The sequence below is a fragment of the Eretmochelys imbricata genome, chromosome 24 (assembly GCF_965152235.1).
Source record: "Eretmochelys imbricata isolate rEreImb1 chromosome 24, rEreImb1.hap1, whole genome shotgun sequence".
NCBI lineage: Eukaryota > Metazoa > Chordata > Testudines > Cheloniidae > Eretmochelys > Eretmochelys imbricata.
Genome location: NC_135595.1, coordinates 4946511 through 4968381, shown reverse-complemented (window position 1 = coordinate 4968381; position 21871 = coordinate 4946511). Strand labels below are relative to the sequence as shown.

Here is a 21871-nt window from a genome sequence, read left to right as displayed (position 1 = left end):
TATGTGGGTATAATATTGTCCTATCCCAATATAACTTGTTCTCCTTCTGTACAGGCATAGCTACACCAGTGTGAGAACCTTACATTGCTAGATCTGCATCCATACTAGGGAGCTGCACCACTTTAACTCTACCGGGGTAGTTAGAGTGGTGTCTACACGCACAACCTGTAGCGCTCGGAATTCACTTGGGCGACAAGGGATGATGCCGTTTGGTCTTTCTTATGGGACCTGTTTGCGTGACAGCCCCTTTACGCCACTTTGGCAGTATAGAGAAGCGTTGACGTGAGAGTAATTTACGCCCACTCCCGTAGAGGAGTGAGGGGGACTGAGTGTAAATGAGAACCTTGTCCCTTGGGTAGTTGCATCTACACTTGCTGCAAAGTCAGTGAGAAAGTCTGCCCTCCTGATCTGGTGGGGTTTCACCCCCGCTTTGCGCTGGTGTAGATGACCATACAAGGTCCTGAGCGAGCTTAGATCCAGGCCCACAATGGCTCTGATACTCCTCTCATTGACACTGGTGTAAATCCTCTGTGACTCAAGTCGGTGGAATTACCCTGGTGCCAGTGAGCTCAGAATTAATCCCCCTGCCTGGGCAGAATAACTGCCCCCACCCAAGAGATGTAGCCATTTGCTCCCACGTGAGTGGAGCTGTGTGAAGTCCCTTCTTTGCTAGTCTATAAAACATCCTCGCCAGCCTTCTCCATGGTGCTATTTCCGCATAGCTCGCACCATTCGACAGATTTGTCTTGGCCTAAAAATATCATAAACATTTTGGGCAGCATTCTCCTCTCCTTATGGTCCAAGATCCAAACACTTGAAATCCAGCGAGTTTCGTCAGTCAGTCCCTGGCACTCGGGGAAATGCTTTGTTTGCATCAAATAAATAGATGGATCTGCATCCAAAACTGAAATAAGAAAAAAATGCATTGGGAGAGGAAAAATACTAGTTGATGGGCAAGAAAACTGATGTTCTGGGCTCTGCAATCTGCCAGTGGGGCCAAACACACTGGATTCTCCCCTACCCAACCACCCAGCAGAGGAAGACCCCATATGGATGGGCTTTTAAACCTCTTTTTTAACCCTTCCTGCCCCAGACTGCTTTCCCAGCACAATTTAGAGCAGCCTCGAGGCTGCGCTAAGATTTTTCCCAGCTTCCCCCAGCCCGAAAAGGCTGTGCAGGCAGCCAGGGATAGCCAGCACACAGAGGCACTTAAGACATGCTCCCTTTCCCTTAGCCACAATCCATGCACTGAGTGACAGGAAGTTGCATCTTTAGGAGCTGGAGACGACTCCCACTGATGCCAGCGATCTACGCTGATTTGCTCCAGCTGAGGACCTGGCTCAGGGGAGCAGTTTCCATTGACCCTTCCTAGGCAGTAACAGCCAGAAATTGCAGCAGGGTCCTTGTCGTGGTGTGGAAGCTGCTTTGGGCGCCTGGTGCAATTCCCTGTCTGCTGCCCTCCACCCTGAACAGCATCTTAACGAGGTTCATCATATGACTGAGCTTCCAGCGTGCACGGAATGCGGAGTCTCCTTTGGAGCCCTGAGGACAGAGAGTTTTTAATTTGCTGCCTGAGCTGATTGTTTTTTCGCTTTGCCAACGAGACAAGCCCATATATAAATCTCTGTTAAGGTGTTTCCTATCGAGAAGGGATTAGACGGCTCATCCCCATGGAGCAGCAGCAAGTGGCTTGTTTTTTTAATTTCAGGCATTGGCTCGCAGAGCAGCTGGGGACCTTTTGCTTTTAGATGTGGCGAGCCAGAGGCTAAGCTGGTGTCACCTGGTTGCAAGGGAGTTCCATCAGTTTGCACCAGCTGAGGGATCGGGACCCCTGATATAAGGATGTGTCGCTGGACTCTCTACACAGCTTCCCTCCCTCCCCTGCAAATTCAAGCCAATGGGGATTCCTTGCCTCTCGTTCAGAAGAGACAACATGGCTCAGTGGTTAGTGTGTTGGACAGGAAGACCTGGGTTCTATTCACAACCACACCACTGGCCTGCTAGGTGACCTTGGGCAAGTCACTTTGCCGTCTCTCTCTGTGTCCCCTCCCATCCTTTGTCCTGTCCATTTAGCTTGTCTGATCTTCGGGGCAGGGATTTTCTCTGGCTGTATGCAACGCACAGTGGGGCCCTGATTTCGGTTGGTGCCTGTAAGAGATATTAATGCCACTCCGGGATACAATATATTTTAGTATCATTGACACTGCTGCTACCCTATCAGAGAGGTCTCCTTTGCATTAAATGTGACCTTGTCCTCAGATGCAAAGCTCTATCCCAAATGGACTTGCTTTCCTGCCTCTCCCTTCTGGCCTATGTGTCTCTAGTCCCGGAAGGAGCATCGGCTCTGATCTGCATTAACGAACTCTTGGTAAGCACTTTTAGTGAGAAGTCCAAGCGGTAGAAAATCTGGTCTGCAGGCAGATTGGGATGTGTAGGGTGGGAGCCAGGAGGAGGTGATGGCATTGGTCTCTGAGGGGGGAGGACAGCTGTTTATTCTGTGCAAGGAGACAAGCTGCTGGCTGGGGAAGCAGGGAGGGTTGGTGTTAGCTGGAGAAGTGTCAATTTAGCCTGGTATCAGCTGCAGGAAGGGTGCTGAGAATCAGCCAAGTGTGAACGTGTGTGTGTATGTAGGCAAGTGTGTGAATGTGAGCGTGTGTGTGTGTGTGTGTGTGTGTGTGTGTGTGAGGAACAGGATGTGTGTGTGTGTGAATGTAAATATGTGTGTTTGAGTACAAGAGCAAGCGTGTATATGTGTATACACCAATATGCATGTGTGAACGAACGTGTGTGTAGTGGGTATATGCATGTGTGAGCGTGGCCATGTGAGTGCATGTGATCATGTGTTTGTGTGTGTGTGTGTGTGTGTGTGTGTGAATGTGAGCTTGAGCATAGGTGTGTGATTTCATGTGTGCGCATACGTGTGGGGAAGAGAGATCTAAAGGCTGCTCTATCTTACCTGTGGGGGCCAGGCAGGACCCTAAAAGATGGGGAGCACAAAGATGGCTTAAAACTGGCCTCTCTTTATCCTGGACATGAGTACAGGAACAGAGGCCCAGATACTGAAATCAGTGGGAGTTAGGTGCCTAAATACCTTTGAGCTTCTGGGCTAGCATAACTGCGAATCTGACCCCCCTTCTTCCCGACCTTTGGTATGTTGTAGATCCAAGAAATTGCCTTGACTTGTCATATGATTTGCAGTGAGAAGCCCCCATCCTCTTTTATTTCCCTGCTTGTAAACGCCAGCAGCCAGATGGGTCTGGAGCTAGATCGCCAGTGTCCTGGTTGCACAAACCAGAAAGGGTGGCAAGTGACTCTGTGCTCTCCATGGGTGATTTGCAGAGAGCGAAGCACATTTTCTTTTCATAGAATCATAGGGTTGGAAGGGACCTCAGGAGATCATCTAGTCCAACCCCCTGCTCAAAGCAGGACCAATCCCCAATTTCTGGTCCAGATCCCTAAACGGCCCCTCAAGGATTAAACTCACATCCCTGGGTTTAGCAGACCAGTACTCAAACCAGTGAGCTATCCCTCCCTGCTTTTCTCTGACGATGGAAGGGAGACCCAAGAAGCAATGTCCTGGTCTCCTTGCTGAGTGCAGGGCAAACAGAAGGCTCATGAAGAATAAATGCCCCTTGCTAGACCCTGGGATAATGGTACTGACCTCCTATGTGAAATGCTTGGAGATCTATTGATGAAAAGTGCTAGATGAGAGCTTGGGATTATTATTACAGGAGAAATTTGCAGAGAGCCTGAAATAACTGCTGCCCCATTCATTTCAGTGGGCGCTGACTCAGATGGTAGCGCTCACCCATGGAGTGTCAGCAGTGAGAACTATCTCACAGATCACCAAAACATGGAAGAAAGGAGAAGTGTCCTATTATAAAGCTGTCCACCAGCATTTCTCAAAATGAGAGACGGGGTGGCAGATGTATAAAGGAAGCTGTGCAGGCTGCTATCAGCACATGGCAGGGTTTTGATGGGGCTGATCAGTTTCATTTTCCTGATTGGGGCAAGGAGAGGAGGGTGGCAGCTTAGTTTTCAAAGGTTTCCAAACACTGATAAGGTGCTGCCAGCTCATGATATTGTCGCGAGTCTTGCACGTGGTTCCCTTAAAGCCCCAGCTCCTTGAATCCTGTGATGACTGAGAATCTCAGTTTTCGTTTTTTTAAAAAACAAGTTCCTAGCCCTTATGGTTGTGGAGAAATGCTTGAAAACAGGGCATCCGAAAGCACAGAAATCAGATGGAAAATAAATGCAAAGAAACAAACGTATAACGCTAAAGCCAATCTTATGATTTTAAAGCCAATCTCAAGAGTTTGCGGGGGCCTGCATCATGATGTTTGAATGTAAGTAATACTGCACGGTTCTAGTGGATAATCAGAGAGAGGGCGGGAGAGAGTGAGGCGTGAGTCACACAGTTTGGAGAGGGCTAGATCTGGCCCAGTTTAAGAGGGCTGCTTGAACTCCAGCTGCCATTAGGACCCGTCTCTTGGATGAAATGCCCTGCAGAGAAATGTTGCAAGCGTTAGTGAAAATGGCAGCGCCTGTCAGCAGAGGATTTTAGCTGCATGGCCCCCGTGGCTCTTTCTGGCCCTGGCAAAGTTCTGGCTGTTCCAAGCTTTTAAGTCTGAGGAAAATCTCTCTGAGTGCAAAGGGGGGTTTCCTTAATCGAGCAAGGGACAGATGAGTCTCCTAGACAGGCACGCTGGCAGCCACGTGATGGTTAAAGTTGAGATCACGCCGGCTTTGCTCCTTGCTGTCGCTTCTCATTTCCTCACAGCCTGCCTGACGTGCCAGTTTCTGGTAAGCGACTTGGACGGGAGCACGGCTGACAGGGGACTGGACGCTCTGAATCCATTTAAAGTCACACAGCATTCTTCCCTTCCCTTCTCGCGTACAGAAGCCCTATCTGGGGCCTGGTTTTTCTCCCTTCCGGCCATTCTTGTGCTGCCCATGGCGGCTCTTTACGCCGGTTTTAAATGATAATGCAATTTGCAGGGGATGGCAAATCCGGCATACAAGGGTGAAGATGGTAAGTTCTGATCAAGATCCAAACTTTTCCAGCGTTTGGGGTTGTTTCAATTACAGCCTTTAAAGGAAGTTGACCCCCATCCTGAGTGAGCATCCTTTGCTCTCAGATGCCCTGAATTTCCCTCTGGCTCTTGAGTTAAAGAGCTGTTCTTTAAAAGCAAAGCAGGTTGGGAATCTCTTCCTGGGTATAAAATAAGAGAGCTGCCATCTGTGAAAGGGAAGGGCATCTGTGGTAGGCCACACTGAAGGGACAAACCAATGGACATAGCAGTGATGGCTCCTCAGCCAGGATGGGCAGGGAGGGTGTCCATAGCCTCGGTTTTGCCAGGAATGGGCGACAGGGAATGGATCACTTGAGGATCACCTGTTCTGTTCATTCCCCCTGAGGCACTTGGCATTGGTCATTGTCAGAAGACGGGACACTGGGCTAGATGAACATTTGGTCTGACCCAGTATGGCCGTTCTTATCAATGGAACTAAGGCTGGTTGAAAACTGGGAATTCTTTTCGACTAAAAATTTTGAACGAACGGAATGTTTTTTTTCTCCTGTTTGAAAATGTTCCAATTTTTCGATGGAACTAAAAAGTGAAAAATTTTGTCTTAAATCCATTTGCGACCCACCTTTGCTCCTCTGACTGCTCCAGCTGTTGATCGAATGGGACCTGGATTCGGCCTTTTGTCCTTTGAATGCAGTTCAGAGCTCTGAGATCCAGAGGCCAAAGCCTTGCTCCGAGCACGCGGCCCACCGTTGTTGCTGTCTCTGCTCCAGCTGGTGGCACTTTCAATCCATCAGAGCAGCGTGTCATCTGAGCCTGGAAAGAACCAGCCTTGCTCTTGAACAAATAGTGGTCTCCCCCTTCCTCCTCCTCCAAACAAGCTGCCCAAAGGCCAGAAAGGGCCGTGATGGAGATTAGCAAGTGCTAAAGAATCTGCAACCTACGTGACACATGGCGTTGTTGTTTTCCACAGAAGTGCGCTGTGCTTCCCCACTGCAGATGGATTCCCTGCCCCAGAATGCTCAGTCTAAGATGAGAGCCAGCAGAGGAGGGCTGGGAGAGCAGTGTATGATCATGTAATTATTTAGGAGGCTTACGTGTTTGTAATCAACCAGTAGAGAGAAATGGGAGGTGGTGTGATCCAATGGATACAGCACTGGATTGTGCTGGGAGTCAGGAGACTTGGGTTCTAATCCCAGCTCTGCCCCTGACCTGCTGTGTGACCTTGGGCAAATGACTTACTCCCTGTGCCTCAGTTTCCCCTCCCCTCCTGTAAGCACTGCAGCGCTCTCATGCTGTCTTAACACAGAGCTCAGGGCAACGGGGGTCCAAATCTTGGTTGCGGGTGCTACTGGAATACAAAAAAATAATATCAAGAGCTGCTCTAAAAAGGGGCAGGAGGGATGGTTGTTGTTGTTTTTTTCCCAGAAATGGAGCTGAATTTCCCCCAACTCCATTTTCTTTGTTGACATTTTGATGAAAAAATGTCCTTGAAACGTCACAATTCAAAACATTTGGACCAGCCCGACTAAGTAGCTGTGGTTAGCGGCGGGCTAGCTGCTGGTAAATGCAGTGCTGGCCAGCGGTGGGAAGTGGGAACTAGTTTCGTGGGGAACCTCAGGCTAGATCCTCAGCTGATGTAAACTGGTGCAGCTCCCTTGACTGCAGGTATTTTATAATTAATGGAGTACGGTACTTTCTGTAAAATCACCTGTTCTCAGTGCCAGCCAACACCTGGTCCCCAGAGACAGCCCGCTTGTGAGGATGGAATGTTCCCCACTTGGCCAAAGGTATTTGCTGTTTTTCCAGTGAATCTGAGCCATGCTAAACTCTGTACCTGCCACGTGTGGTGTGTCCATCAAATTAACCAGACAGCTATTCGAACAGGAAGGGCCTGTTTTTCCTCCTCTGGCTGAACCTTGTGAAAAACCAAGACCTGCTGAAGAGCTAAAGATGCTTTTAACGAAAAATGGCATTTAGTCGAAACCCCCCTTTTTGCCTCTGAATCACCGTTTTGATGGACATTTTCAGCCAGCCCTGCTTGGTAGGTAATACCTGGCCCAGCACAAGACAAACCCTGCTTTTAATTATCTTACAGGAGCCCTAGATCTGTCATTTCAATCCTAGCCTAAATTTACAGTACCGTATCGTGTTAGGTATGCCAGACAGTCAGGCCCTGATCCAAAGTGCTTTGAAGTCAGTGTGGGAGGATATCCATTGACTTCAGTGGGCTTTGGATGGGACCCTATGTACCTTTTGCTGGAGAGGCTTTTAAGCACTCACACAGAACGTCTTTGAGGGCAGACTTAAAGGAGATTTCGTCTGAACATTGTTCTCCCTTTGCACTTCCATCTGCGGCTTTGTTCTATATCCAGACGGCAAATATATATGCGGGTTGGGGCAGAGCTAGGGTAGTTGAAAAGGTTCAGCCCAGGTATTCATTATGGGAAATGCCAGCCAGGGTTGAATTCACCTCTTTGAAAGTTACGTGGAGCCTTCTTTGATCTTCCGTTTCACCCACTCAGGTGGGAGGCAATTAATGTAACCTCATTGCCAAAGGAAACCACCTGCCCACCGCTTCCCCCCCGCCCCCAAGCATTTTCTTGCTCGAGATTTCAGAGCAATGGAACAGGGAGATACACGCTGTGAGAGACCTGTAGTTGCTGCTGATCGTGAAAATCCCGTTCGGCTCAGCCACTGGCCTGGACCAGTCAATGCATGGCTCTGTGCCTCAGTTTCCCTATCTGTAAAATGGGGATAATGCTACTGCTTTCCTTTGTCAAGCACCCTGAGACCTCCTGATGACCAGCCCTAGATAAGAGATAGGGATTATTGTTATTTGAAATGCTTTGTGAAAAATTTTGGTTTGGAGTGGGGTTCCCCCCCTGCCCCCTTTCTACTCCCAGCTCCCATTTTTGTTGTTTGCTTTTTCCATTTCACCACCGAAAAGGGAGAGGAGTGAGGAGAAAGGTTAGAACAAAAACCAGAGAAAACAACTAAATTTGTCATTGCTGGGAAAATCGAAAATTTCAGGAAAAATTCCGATTCTCAAACAAGGATGAGTTTTTTCTACCAAAAACCAAACCAAAAATTATTTAGATTTTTTTTTTTTTTACCAGTTCTAAAGAAAAATACTGTGAAAGTCTTTACTTTGTTAAAACTTGATCCCTTGGTTCTTTTTCAAGGTGTGTGTGTGTGAGCGGGGTGGGAACCAGAGGTCTTGGCCAATCCTTGGCCGTGGTTGTGAACCCGTCCAAGCCATCTCTCTCCATCAGGCCACCCACACAGCTGTGCTGGGTGTAGCTAGGGTTCTGCCGGTACCAGGTTCCTTCCAAATTGCTGCCATGTCCCATCTGCTCTGGGAAGTCACTTCCATTTGTGATTGGGTCGCCAAGCGAACCAGCATGCCAAGCGCAGCTGCTGAGAAACGCGATTGTTGTTGTTGGAGCTGGGTTTATTTTTAGCCTTTCCTGTGCTGGTGGCCTTACCAGCTGGCTTGCTTCTCTCTCCAGGCAGGAAACCACTGGGTTCTTTCATCGTGACCTTTAAACCTGCCCTTTTGCACCACTTCCCAGTGGGAGTCTCTGACACACACACCCACCCCCTGGCAGACCCTTCACCCCGACCCAGACAAAGGCCTTCAGATAAACCCCTGAGAAACCAAGCCTTTAGCTCTTGCCCTGGCTCCGACCTGAACGCTGATATCTGGGACCTTTGAGGGCCCTAGTAGTTTGCATGGGTGTATGGAACGGCCAGATTTTATTGCAGGACTGGGGCTTAAGAACATAAGAATGGCCATATGGATGGTGCTGTGTACACACATCGTGAGGGGTTGTCTGCATGTAGTTTGTCTACATGCAGAAATTAACCGGAATAGCTATTGCAAAATAGCTCTTTTGCAATAGGTATTCTGGAATACACTCTTATTCTGGAATAAGGGTGTTCATATGTGGAGTTATTCTGGAACAGTTTATGCACTTTAAATTCACACCCTTTCTTAAATCTGAAATAATTTTCAAGTGTAGACAAGCTCTTAAACTGATTTAATTAAACTGGTGTAAACCCTTTGTGGAGGCTCTTATTTTGCTTCAAGAGCAGTTTGTTTCATCTGATCTTTTTTGATTTAACTTTAACCCTAAACTAAACCCAAATAAACCTGGTGTAATCCGGAAGAAGAGCAGACTTTTGTGCCAATTTAACACCGCGCCTCAAGCTAAACCAGTGGAAATCTGTATGTAGACAAGCCTTTAGAGACAGTCCTTGCCCCAAAGATCTTACATTGTAAATAGACAAGACAGACACAGGATGTGACAGGAAAGAGAAAAGGAGAGTGATGCTGCAGAGCGAGGTTTAGAACTCAGGTCTAGACATCAGACTCCCTGTTGCCTGTACCTTGTATGTTTAACTATTCCAGGCGTATCCGCCCATATATATATACAGTTGTGCTGCAGTATAGATGCAGTAGATACTCTGAATTGTTAGGTGCCAGATTGCATTTGAAGTTGCTAAATTGAGTAAGCAGATGCCTTGAATGGGCTTTCTTTGTGGAGGAGCATTTCCAGCCATCTCTGGCTCAGAGAATCCGGAGTGTGGCGTTGGAGACCGCATTGCCTCATTTGCAACCCGTAAAACGGCATGAAGTTGTTCAGCTTTCATTGGTGTGAGTGACTCAAGCAGGCCCGGCTCTTCCCTCTGAATCACTCCTGAACCCCTATGCTAGGGGGTGCTGTGCTGCAGGGAGCAGCGTGGGAGGGGCAGTGGACCGTGCTTTCCTCTCTGAGTCAGTGCTGACGCAAATGCCCCAGCGCGGAGGCTGGTGCTACAGGAAGCAGGGTGAGCAGCTCAGTAGGAGGCGCTGTTCTCTTGGGAGAAGCATCCAGCACAAGCGCATGCGATTGGAGATATTTGTCTTTTAGACACAGTGTACAAACGAGGTCCACATCACACCTGGTTGCTCTAACAACATAAGAGGGCAGACCAAAGCCCAGTGTCGTGTCTTACAACAGTGCCCAGGGCCAGATGTTTCAGAGGGAACGGAACAAGGGAAATTATTGAGTGATCCATCCTCTGTCATCAAGTCCCAGCATCTGGCAGTCAGAGGTTTAGGGACACCCAGAGCACGGGGTTGCGTCCCCTGACCATCTTGGCTACAGTTCATGGAGGATAGGCCCAACAATGACCAGATCTAATTATGTTTTTGAACCCAGTTATACTTTTGGCCTTCACCACGATGGAACTCAACAGAGTTAAGTTGAGATTCTGAACTGAGTTACGCAGATGTAACTTTAAGCTATGAAATTAGGATCCCAGTCACTGTTCGGATCCTGTCGCAGCAGTACTGGGGTATTTGGATTTGGGAGGTTTGGGCTTTGATATGCTCAGCAGTGCTGAGTAGGGTTGCCAAACATCCAGGATTGTCCTAGAGTCTCCAGGAGTTAAAGATTAATCTTTAATTAAAGACAATGTCATGTGATGAAACCTCCAGGAAGTCATCCAACCAAAGCTGGCAACCCTAATGCCAAGGCATTGGGATCTGAAGCTTATGACAGGCCCTGTTTCACGAGCAATAACTGATGCAGCAGACAGTTAGAGTTGTAGGAAAGAGATCTTTATTGAATGTGCAGAGAGGCCTGTTACATACTGAAAGGCCTGTGTTTGTCTGGTAGCAGCCTGGAGATCAGGTTGCACTTCAGAGCCGCTAGACGTCACATCAGACTAGCTCCCTCCTGAAACCCGACTCACTTTCTTCAGTTCCGCGTCCACGCCTCAGACTCAAGGCCCTGTCCCTGTTTTTAATATTGTTGTTGGGCCAAGCCCAAGGAGCCTTCTCCTGTCTTGCAAAGGTGATGCTGAGATGTTGTAGCTCGGGCAATACAAGATCATACGAGCGCTGCAAAATGTGTTACATTTTGAAAATGACTGCGTATATTAGTGTGTGCATGGGTTGTATGTGTGTACATTGCGGGAAAGAGAGAAGAAAGTACGTTACAGCCCTTTAATGTTCAAAATAATAATAACGTAATAATTAATTATTATAAAACTGATGGCAACCAGGCAATAGTCAGCTAGTGGGTGCGTCCCTCCATTCATATGCAATCTGTAACAAGCTAGATACTACGGTGAAGAGCAGGGTATAAAAGCAGAATGGAACAGGCAACAACGCACAGTGACAAGCCATGGTACACACTTGTGCAATAATTAACTAGTCGATGCATTCCTGGCTCATGGATCACCCTACAATAACAAACCAGCATGCCCCCTAAGATTTTAAGTAAGTTAGCAAGGAAACTGAGTTCACTTTCATTCAGCCAAGGGATTAGAGATGACTGAAATTTTTATGCACAAAAAAAGGTTTGTGTGTGTGTTTTTGGCAACTTATCTTGCCACGAAAAATGTATGACTGAAAATTTCTGCCTTTTTTGGCTAAATTTTCCATCTCCTTTTATAATCAAAATTGTTAGCAGAATGGTGTGCTTACTTGAAAACCCAAACAGTTTTGAAAATGATTTCAATTAAAACATTGGTAACAAATACTGCTTTTTAAAAATTTTTGGTGAAAGAGCGGGTTCATTTCAAACACAACAAAACAGAAGCAGCTTCAAAATGTGTCATAAAATTGGTTTTCCCATTATTTTGACCAGCAGCATACAATAAGAGAAAACGTTACATCATATCATTAAATAATAATAGAATACCTAGCTCTTATATAACACCTTTTCATCGGTAGATCTCAAGCACTTAAAAATATTATTATTTCTTGCAGTAGCACCTATGAGCTCCAGAAATGGACCAGAACCCCAATGTTAGGGTGCTGTACAAACACGTAACAAAAAGCCAGTCCCTGCCCCAAGGACCTTAGAATCTTAAGTGAGAGATACATCCACCGTCGCTGCGTCAATTCCATTATAAACCCATATTTCCCAGCGCTCACAGTGTAGGTAAGGAATCTCTTTGAGATAAAATTTGGCCTAGTAGCAGCAGATATGTTTATCTGTGTTTGGGAAGATGAGAGGCGAATTGTCAAGGCATTTTTTTTTCTCTTTCAAGTTTGGCATGAAAAGAGATCAAGACTTCCAGGAAATTATGTTGCTTTGACTTTAAAAAAAAAAAAAAACCCAAACTGGCAAGTGCTGGTTCCATAATAATGCCTAATTGCTTCTGGTATTTTGAAAATAAAATGATTAAATGTGCGTATGTAATGCAATCTGTAAATTGGCTACTGAACACGAGACAGGAACTTTTTGTACGAACTCTCCGAAGGATTCTTACTGTCTGCATGCAGAGCCTCCACATGGAATGCCTGTGTTTCCAATTAATGGGACTTCCTTAAGAGTACAAAGATGGTCTTGCAGTTAAGGAGCTGCCATCAAACTCCAGATTCAGTTCCTGGCTCTGCTACAGACTCCTTGGCTTGCATTCTCTCCCCGGCTAAGGGCTTGTCCACCCTAGATAGTTTTAGGTCATGTTTACACTAGGAGTGTTTACCAGCATACTGCACCAGCAAAGCGATCCTAGTGGGGAAGCAGCTTCTCTCTGCAAAGTTACATTCTACTGGTATAGCTTGTTAACCCCACACATGAAACAAGCTCTGCTCGTAAAAGCACATCTTTGCCGGTATAACCGAGGGTATCTCTACCCCACAGAGGCATACCTATGGCACTGCAGCTGTAGCTTCCTAGCGTGGATGCTTCCTACATCGATGGAAGGGGTTTCCCCATCAATGCAGTTACTCCACCTCTCCGAGGGGCGGTAGCTAGGTCGAGGGAAGAATTTTTCCATGTTTGCACGGGGGGGTTAGGTCAACCTAACTAGATTGCGCAGGGTGCAACATTTGACGACGTAGCTAGGTCAGTCTCATTTTAAGTGTAGACTATTGGCTGAGTCTACAGTGTGGGTTTCTGCTGTCTCCGTTCTGTCAGTCAAGGATCGCGCCTCTTCACACCCCTGACAGCCATTGCTAGTGTAAACAAAACCGCACTGCTTTAACTATGCTGGTTTATTATATTGGCACAAAGGTGTTTATACTGGTATAGCTATAGGTGTGCCGACACTATGGAGGTTATACCGGCCAAGCTACATCACCGTAAGTGTGGCTTTGTCTACATGATAGGGACTATAATGGCATAGCTACAGCTCCATAGTGTAGACACAGCCTACGCCCACAGAAGGGGTTTTCCCATCAGTACAGGAACACCATCTCCCTGGGTGACCGTAGCTAGGTTGATAGAACCTCTCTTCCACTGACCTAGATGCCTCTACACTGGGAACTAGATTGGCACAGCTATGGTGGTTGGGTGCCCTGAGTAGTGTAGCTATGTCGACCTAAATTTGAAATGTAGACCAGGTCTAAGTCACCTTTACAGCAGTAGAACTGTTCACACTAGGGCCTTTACTTGTGTCTATTTGAGTAAAATAAATCACCCTCTTAACTGAAATCATTTTATCGGTAACACTCTTAAGTGTAACCCAGGCCTGCAATTGCTCTTGCATGGAAATACGTCCCATTTTCAAGCCCGGTTAGACTAGCAGAGTAATGTAAAAAGACCCTTAGTGTAAATGAGAATCAGCCCAAGGTGGCTAAGCCACAAAGTTCAGCTCCAGATTTCAAACACTGCAAAGATCAGAGTTCGGTCAGGTTAGCTCATATCTGCATTTCCTCTGGGTGCAACGTTCTTCTTTGAGATTGGCTCTAACTGGGTCATTTGGGTCCAGATTTTGAATGCCCCAAAGGCCAGGTTGGCACAGAATCATGTCTTCCCTTGTTTTGTGAGGTGCCTAGCAATTTGGGGGCATTTGGTAAATAACAGGTAAGACAATGACAAAGAGAGAGCTGCTAAATATACCGGGACAGATCCTGATCTCACCTGGGTGTGAATCCAGAGTGACTCCACTCCCCTGCAGTTGTGTTGCTTCGGATTTATATCACTGTAAGTGAAATCAGAACCTGACCCCCTGATTTCAACCGAGTTGTAACCCAGCTTATGCCAAAAGGTGAATTTGGCTGCTGGCCAATGAAAAATGTGAGCTTGTTTATTTTTTAAGTTAAAGAAGGTCATTGCCATACAAAGGATACATCATTTATTGGTGCAGACACAACCTACATCTCTAATACAGTTCTGCTGTGTTGGTCTTGGCAGGTTCCATTGAACATTGCCCCAAACCCCTTACATCTGTTTAAAACCATCTTGCAGAATTCCACCCACCCGTTTTGCTTGGGGCAAGTAATATTTTTGTCTTTTAATAGGAGAGGAAATATTTTAATAGGAGAGTAAATATCATTAGGGTTCCCCCCTTCTTCCTCTGCCCCCCCACCCATTATTATAATGGTGGGAGAATAGGTTTTGTGTCCGAGCTGGCACAGGGCCAAATACATGCTGTAAATGGATCCTTTGAAGTCAATGGAGTTCCACCCACTTGCACTGTCATAGGGTCATATTCTCCTCTAAAATAGAGGCACAATCCTAATCAGATCCTATGGGTTAGATCCTTATTACAAATGAGAGTAAGGCGCATAATTTAATCTTTCTGAATCCTGCTAATCTCAGTGGTCTCTTGTGGCTGTGAGTTCCGTGGGTTAATGTGCGTTTTTATTAGTTTATAAAACTCTGTTAAATTCTATAGGAGGGTTCCAAAGACCCGTTGTCTATTAAATACTACAGGCCCGATTCTCATTTACACCTCTCTGGCAGCATAAAGGGCCCTTAAAATGGCAATCAGTTACATATACACCCACTTTAAAGATAAGAACCCAGGCTTCTGGGATTTGCCCATGATCACATAACGAGTCTGTGGAAAAGCTGAGCTTTGAGCTTGTAAGGATGAAGCCGGAAGAGCTACAATTATTAGTTTCCACGGTATGCATCTGATGAAGTGAGCTGTAGCTCACGAAAGCTCATGCTCAAATAAATTGGTTAGTCTCTAAGGTGCCACAAGTACTCCTTTTCTTTTTGCGAATACAGACTAACACGGCTGTTACTCTGAAACCAATTATTATAACAGGCACAGCGTCGTAACCGCAGCTCCATCCCACTAAAGCAATGTGGAGGCGTCCCGGTGTAAATGAGGATTCGGCCTTGTAGGCCTTTTCTTGTAACTGGGAAGTCGAGCTGATTGCATTTTTGGTGATTTTTTTTTTTAAATAAAAATTTTAACGATTCCCCCCACCCCAATCCAGTTTTTAACGTTCTGTAGATTGTTTTTCCAGTGGTTTTGAAATGATTTGTCTTTTTCAAATATTTTAAATTTGGGATTAATTTTTGACCCCTTTACATTTTGTGGATGTTTTTACTCGTTTGTTTTTTGAAATATTGATTCCCCCCCGCCCCAAATTTCGAGTAAATTTCCCCCATATTTCAGCCACATTGCCCCCCCCTCCCGTTTCCAAACCAGGTCTACTGGGAAGGTAGTGACAATGTTTTAAACAAGCCCCTGCCACCTCCCTCCATCACGCACCTGCATCCAACACCCTGCTGGCTCTCCCTTCTCCAACGTACCTCCCCTGCTCCAGATCTCAACCTGTCCTGGTTATGTTTTCAGACATTAAGAAAGAAAGGTTTTAACGGTTGCGACAGCCCGGAACCCGACGGAGACGACTCCATTGACCAGAGCCCCCTGATGGAGGATAAATACCGCAAAGCCAGCGAGGATCTGGATATCCTCTTCAAACGATACGGTGTAAGTACTGCGCCCCTCTGGCCAGAAATCCTTCATTATGTTTTTCTTTTTTTCTTTTGTTCGATTTCTTTCCAATCCTACCCCCATCCCCGCCACCTCCCCCGCCCTCTCAACATAACAGGCGCTGAACAAGAAGCACAGGGAATGCGAGAGCCCAGAAGGGGACGAGGTGTTTGCGCTGACCCCGCAGACGGAGGAGAAATATAAAAAGATTGATGAGGAGTTTGATAAAATGATGCAGAGTTACAGGCTCGCAGTGAGTAGCTGGTGGCCTGCACATCCTGCCCTGGACCCCTAGCAACGTAGAATGCAGAGCGGCGAGGGTGACCACTGTGCATGGCTTTGCTTACGGAGCCTTGCTCTGCCTTGTTCGTTTGCTCCCATCGGGCGTAGCAAACCCAGGGCTAGGGAACGTCTGGGAGGCAGCATGGTCTAATGGTTAGAAACAGGCCTTGGTGATGCCGAGGCCCCTTTAGGTCACTCTGCCAGCATAAAGAGGTGTTAAAGTGGGTGGAAATGCCTCCCTCCAGCTGGTATGGAGCTGGCGGAACATCCCTGTGCCCATCCTAATCTCCTCTTCTGGCCTAGGGGGCAGATCGGGGGCACGGCTAGAACACAACACATTACGGTTGTTCCCTCCTATACAAGGCCTGAGTCTCAGTTGCACCATTCTGGCCTTAAAATGGGTATAATTTACCCACCTTTACGCGGTCAGAGTGGCATGAAGAATTCTCGGGCCTGGTCTGCACTTAAAAGTTTTACAGGTATAACTCTTTTAGCTTGGGAGAGAGGGATCACCGTTCACTGAAATCATTACACTAGTCCAGCCCCTAGTGTGGCTGCAGTTAGAAAAGTGCCTTTTGCCAGCACAGCTTATCCCCCTCCCCGTATGAGAATAAGACGCAAGCACTGTAACAGCAGCTGCACTAGCTGGGTTGCACTGCTTACTGATCAATGCAGCAGAGACGCCCTTAGCGTAAATGAGACTCCGGCCCGAGGGCCCAAATCCTCAGATATATTTAGGTGCCTGATTCCCATTGGTTTCGAAGGGAGTTAGGCACCTAAATACATTGGGCTTTGCTGTCTAACTCTGAGCCCCCACATTGGAAATGTTAAGACCAAGAACCTTAAAAATCGGTCCCATTGCGATTAATACTGAGTCGAATCCTGAGGGGTTTTTTTTTTACTCCAGCAAACTCCTCTGAACTTCAGTGGGAGTTTTGCTTGAGTTCAGAACCTCTGTATGAATATGAGTCATGGTGGGGAAAGGGAGGGTCAGGTTATGACAGTTGCACCCGCTTTGGGATCAGATCCAGTTTGGAGCCACTTTTCTTTCAATTCATGCGAATCCATAAAGCTCCCGGCGCAGCTAGAGGATGTGGCAGAAATTCAGGGTGGTTTTAGCCTGAGACGACGGCCCTGGAGTGGCATCAGGACAGCGATGAAAGGGATTTGTGTCTAGGGAGGGAAGAGGGGCATTGCAAATTAGTGGTTAGTTCAAGGGAGCAAAGACTATTGAGGCAGGCAAGCCATCTTCAGGGGGATTAGCCTGTCAACGGAGGCAGCCGTAATTAACTAACATTGCCGGGAGTAGAAAGGAAGGCAGTTTTCCAAGTGCTGGATGCAGGATAAAAAAAATACCCCAACTCCTTCCTGCTGCTCCTTACAAGGCCACGGGAGTGAATTTTTTCTTTTTTTGAGACTTCACTCATGCAAAGCCAGAGGTGTTTTTTTGGGCAGACTCTGCCAGTAAAAGATTGTGGGCCAGATGCTCATTTTCCCCATGCCACCCCTCTGGCAGCATAAAGGGACCTTCAAGTGAGTGTAACTGTCTCATGCGCTTTACACCACCAAAGTGGGGTAAAACTGGTTTTAGGGCTTATCTACTGAAGGAGTTGTTCCTAAATAACTCCATATGTTGACAGTTGTGTTCTGCAATAAGAGTGCCTTCTTTCTGCTTAGCTTAACTCCCTCGGAAAATGGGTTAAACTAACACAGGATACAGCCCTCTTATTCCTGATTCAGAACATCCACATATGGAGTTATTCAGTTACAGCTGTTGAACTTTAAAGTCACACCCTACATGAATCTGCATTAACTTTCCATTGTGAACACGCCCTTAGTGTAAATGAGAATTGAGCCCCTGGAATAGGATTTTAAGGAAAGTTTAGCTCCTTGGGCTTGATTCTGCCTCATGCAGTTCATCTGGGGCTTTGCCACTGTCTTCGTTGGTACAAGAATCGCAGGGTAAAATTCTACGTCTTGTGCTACGCAGGAGGTCAGAGTAAGACCATCACAATTGTCACTTCTGGCCCTCAAATCTGTGGGTCTGATTCTCAGCTGCCCTACGCCTTGTCCTATCATTTACACCAGTGCAAAGTGGGTATAAGACGCTGCCAGATGAGTGTGTAGCATTCAGCACTCGCTTTGCCCTGGGGCAGATAGTTACCCAAGGGCAGGCGAATGGGGAAACGGGGTGCGATCAACCAATGCATTTTTTATTATTTGTATTATAGTAGTGATTACAGGCTGCAGTCTGGGACCAGGGCCCCATTATGCTAGGCACTGTGAACACGTATAAAAGAAGGAAAGTCCCTGTCCCCAAAACCTTGCAGTGTGCAGCATCCCAGAAGCAGGTTGATTAGCAGCAAAAGCAGAGCATCTGCCTCCTTGACTTTACCTCTCTTGCAATAGGATTGAATTGTGGATTGTTGGAGCAGGTGCTTTTCTTTTTAACCAGCTTTTTGTGTGATAATGAGAACTAACACAACTCATCTGCCGGGGAAGCTCAGGACTCCCTGGTACAGAGAAACTGGCCTTAACAGGGTTCTGCATTCTGAGTGCATTTGAAACTGACTTCCAAGAAAAAGAAAAGTCATTGGCGTTTGGCTGATTAATGAACCTTCCCCCCCTCACCCCCGGATTTTGGATTGTTGTGTTCATTCCAAACCTTTGCCTGCCATAACACTGCAGCTCCCAGAGTTCTGCAATCAGCTGCTGGCCTCTGGGGGAATGAGAGCTGCTGGTTGAGTGGTCATTTGCGTGTGCACAACTCTCTCCCCACCTGGGCAGGAGCATGGGGAAGATTGGTCGGTTAGTGGTTCAAAAGCGCAATGTGATAGTTAAGAGCTAAGTGCGGAATCCTGTCCTCCAATCCATTCATGTAACTCTCATGTCAGCAGGTTTCACACGTGCATCTGGGGTAGAATTATGCCCTTCGTTAGTCTTTCTTTCTTTCTTTCTTTCTTTCTTTCTTTCTTTCTTTCTTTCTTTCTTTCTTGTTATTTATTGCGCACTATTGCATTGTAGAAGTGCACAGCCAAACATTTAAGGGCCTGATTCTCACTGACAGTCGGGGTGCGTCTACACTAGTAATGCCACAGTAGCTGCATCGATGTAGTGTAGACACTTCCTACAGAACGACAGAAGGATTTCTTCTGTTGCTGTGTCCATCTCTCTGAGGCCTGGCGTATGCGACAGGGTTAGATCGACGTAAGCTGCCCTCTGTCAACCTAGCTGAGGAAGTGCCTTCATGTAAATTGCGCTCCTGCCCACGTAAGCGCCTCTCGACACCGATGGAGTAACACCAGTTCCCCAAGCGGCGTCGAGTCACGGTTGACGTAATTAGGACGCCGCAGTGTCCGTGCAGACACACCGTTGCTTTTGCGGACTATTACCGGCTTTCAGCCGCCTTCCCACAATGCCGCACCCCGGCAATGCAGTCCGCACAAGCGCTTCTGTGAGGATGTGCCCCGCCGACGCCAGGAGCCAAGCGTGCGCGCGCACAAGCGATTTAATAGCGGTGGCTACACGCCGACGAAAGTTAGGGCGACATAGTGTTTGTAATGGAGACGTGGCCTAAGAGGCAGGAACGAGGCTGACAGAAGAATTCTTTCACCAGCTTAGACCGTGTCTCAATTAGCACTGAGCTCGGCAAAGCTTTTGTCTCTCAGGGGTGTGAAAAAAACACCCGCCCTGAGCGACAGAGTTTTGCCAGCGTGAGCTCTCTTGGCACAGCACTACGTCGGCAGGACGCTCTCCCGCAAACATAGCTGCTGGTGCTCGTTGAGTTGGTTTCATTATGTCCACGGGAGAGCTACTCAGGACAGCCGTGCCGCTGTAAGCTTGTAAGTGTAGACCTGGCCCTAGCTGTGTCTACACTGTGGCTTAGGTCCGCTTCATTCCGGCTGCAAATTTTTCGCAGCCTGGAGCAATGTGGTCAAGCCGATGTAACTTTGTAGCGTAGACCAGCTTTGAGTGTCCTCTATGCCACATTGGCTGTGTGTGGGGGAGGCGGGTGGGGGGATGAGCGGGAAAAAAAAAAGTGGCCATAAAGCTATGCCAGAGCCGTGTGAAGGGGCCTTAGTGTCAAGGAGAATCTGGCTTGTAAGGTCCCTTGCCCTGCAGAGCTTGCAGTCTTAAAGCTCAAGTCAAGTGATCTGTGGCAGCAGAAGCCCCAAGCAGAGAGTGGTCCTTAGCACCTGCTTGCTGCCTGAAACAGCTGGATGCCCTGGAGATCTTTGAAGGAGGTGGGGGATGATTGGTAGGGGGGTGGCTTTCCAAGCCAGGAGCTCCTGGGAGGACAGAGGCGCGACTTCGCCATTCTCTCTCATGCTCGTTCTTCCTCTCCTGCAATACAAAGCTGCATTTGCCCAGCAGCACTTTTGTAATGACTTCTCGGTGACACCAAAAGGCCGGGAAGCTTCCTGGCTTCACAAGGCCAATGGAATTAAAAGAGGGTTTTAGCAAAGCCCTGAGAGAGCCTCCAAGCAGGTGCCTGCTCTCGCTAATGAAGAGCATAAGATAGAGTGATTGGATAATCTGGGCAAAGTCTGGCTTTAACAGGAACCGAGCGAGGTGAATCTGTCCCTTGAGCCAGGGGCCAAGGATCATGAATTAGAGGCATTTCCACTGCTTTGAAGGTCAGAGCCCCAGGTCTTTCCACTGACTGGAATCGATAGGAGCCATCTGCAGCTTGCTTCTCTTGAGCAAAGCTGCACCTTGTAAATGCTTCGATCTGTCACTCTTTCTATTACAGTATCCACCTAGAGGCTCCAGTTGGGGTCAGCTGTGTGGAGCAGGGACTGTCTTTTTTGTTCTATGTTTGTACAGCACCTAGCGCCGTGGGATCCGGGTCCAGGACTCCTAGGCGCTAGCACCATACAGAACATACATAATAATCGGGCCCTTTCTGCAGCATGCACAGTGAGACAAGACAGGACCCCATTGTACATACATCTCGTAAAAGATGGTCACTGCCTTGAAGAGTTTACGATCTGATTAGGCAAAGGAAATATTATTATCCCCATTGAAGGGGTGGGGAATTGAGACACAGAGAGATTCAGTGACTTGCCTAAGGTCTTTCATAGGGTCTGTGGCAGAGGTGGGAATGCCCCAGAGTCTGAGGGTAGGTTAGTACTGTAACCCTAAGACCGTGCTCCCCCGAGAATGAGCACAGGTGCTATCAAACTTCATACTACTATGGAGGGAATAGCAAAGTTGTCCGAGGAAACTCTTCAGGGCTGGGTCTGTGTATCCGTACAGAGCCTCGCACAATCCTGATCAGAGCATCTGGGTGCTACAGGAATACAGATAGTAGCTGTGAGTAGGGCCCTGGGATCTTACACTTCTGTGCAGCATCGACAGGATCTTTTCACTGAGATAGACTCAGCTGGATCCACAGCTGTGTAAGTCAGCATAGCTCCGCTGACTTCGAAAGAGCCCTGGCCGCTCACACCAGCGGAGGACCTGGTCTGTTAAAACTCCACGGGGCTCCGTTTATCTCCCTCGGAGGTTGAAGGGAAGCTGCTGGCCCTTGTCTCCTGTGGGTTCAGAGCTTCTCATGCTAAGAGCACTGCATTATTCCCCGCTCTGGCATTCCAAGGGAGCCGCTTTGAGACATTTCCACCTCTCTGTGAGCTGTTTTAAAACCACTTTGCTGAGCTCTGGAGGTAAATATATGCAGGCGTTTAGTCAACACCCCTCTTCCCCCAAAGCAGCAGGTTACAATGCTTTTTAGCTTCGATGTGCCCAGGTGGACATCCGTTTGTCCTTTTTTCTCAGTCTTCCTGGAGGGGATCCATGCCCCTTTGTGCCTGGGGCCAGATTCCCCACTGCCCTCCACCATTTTCACCAATGTAAAGTGGCTGCAGAATGCTAGCAAATGAGAA

General features: G+C 47.5%; 1 protein-coding gene across 3 annotated transcripts in view; it reads left to right on the top strand.

The window, feature by feature from the left end:
- MEF2D (myocyte enhancer factor 2D) overlaps positions 1-21871 on the top strand; it is a 168703-nt gene that overhangs the window by 120676 nt on the left and 26156 nt on the right. For all 3 annotated transcript variants that reach the window (XM_077841319.1, XM_077841317.1, XM_077841316.1), the window contains exon 5: positions 15564-15701. In XM_077841319.1, coding sequence (XP_077697445.1) covers positions 15564-15701 — 138 coding nt within the window. The remainder of the gene's footprint in view (positions 1-15563; positions 15702-21871) is intronic.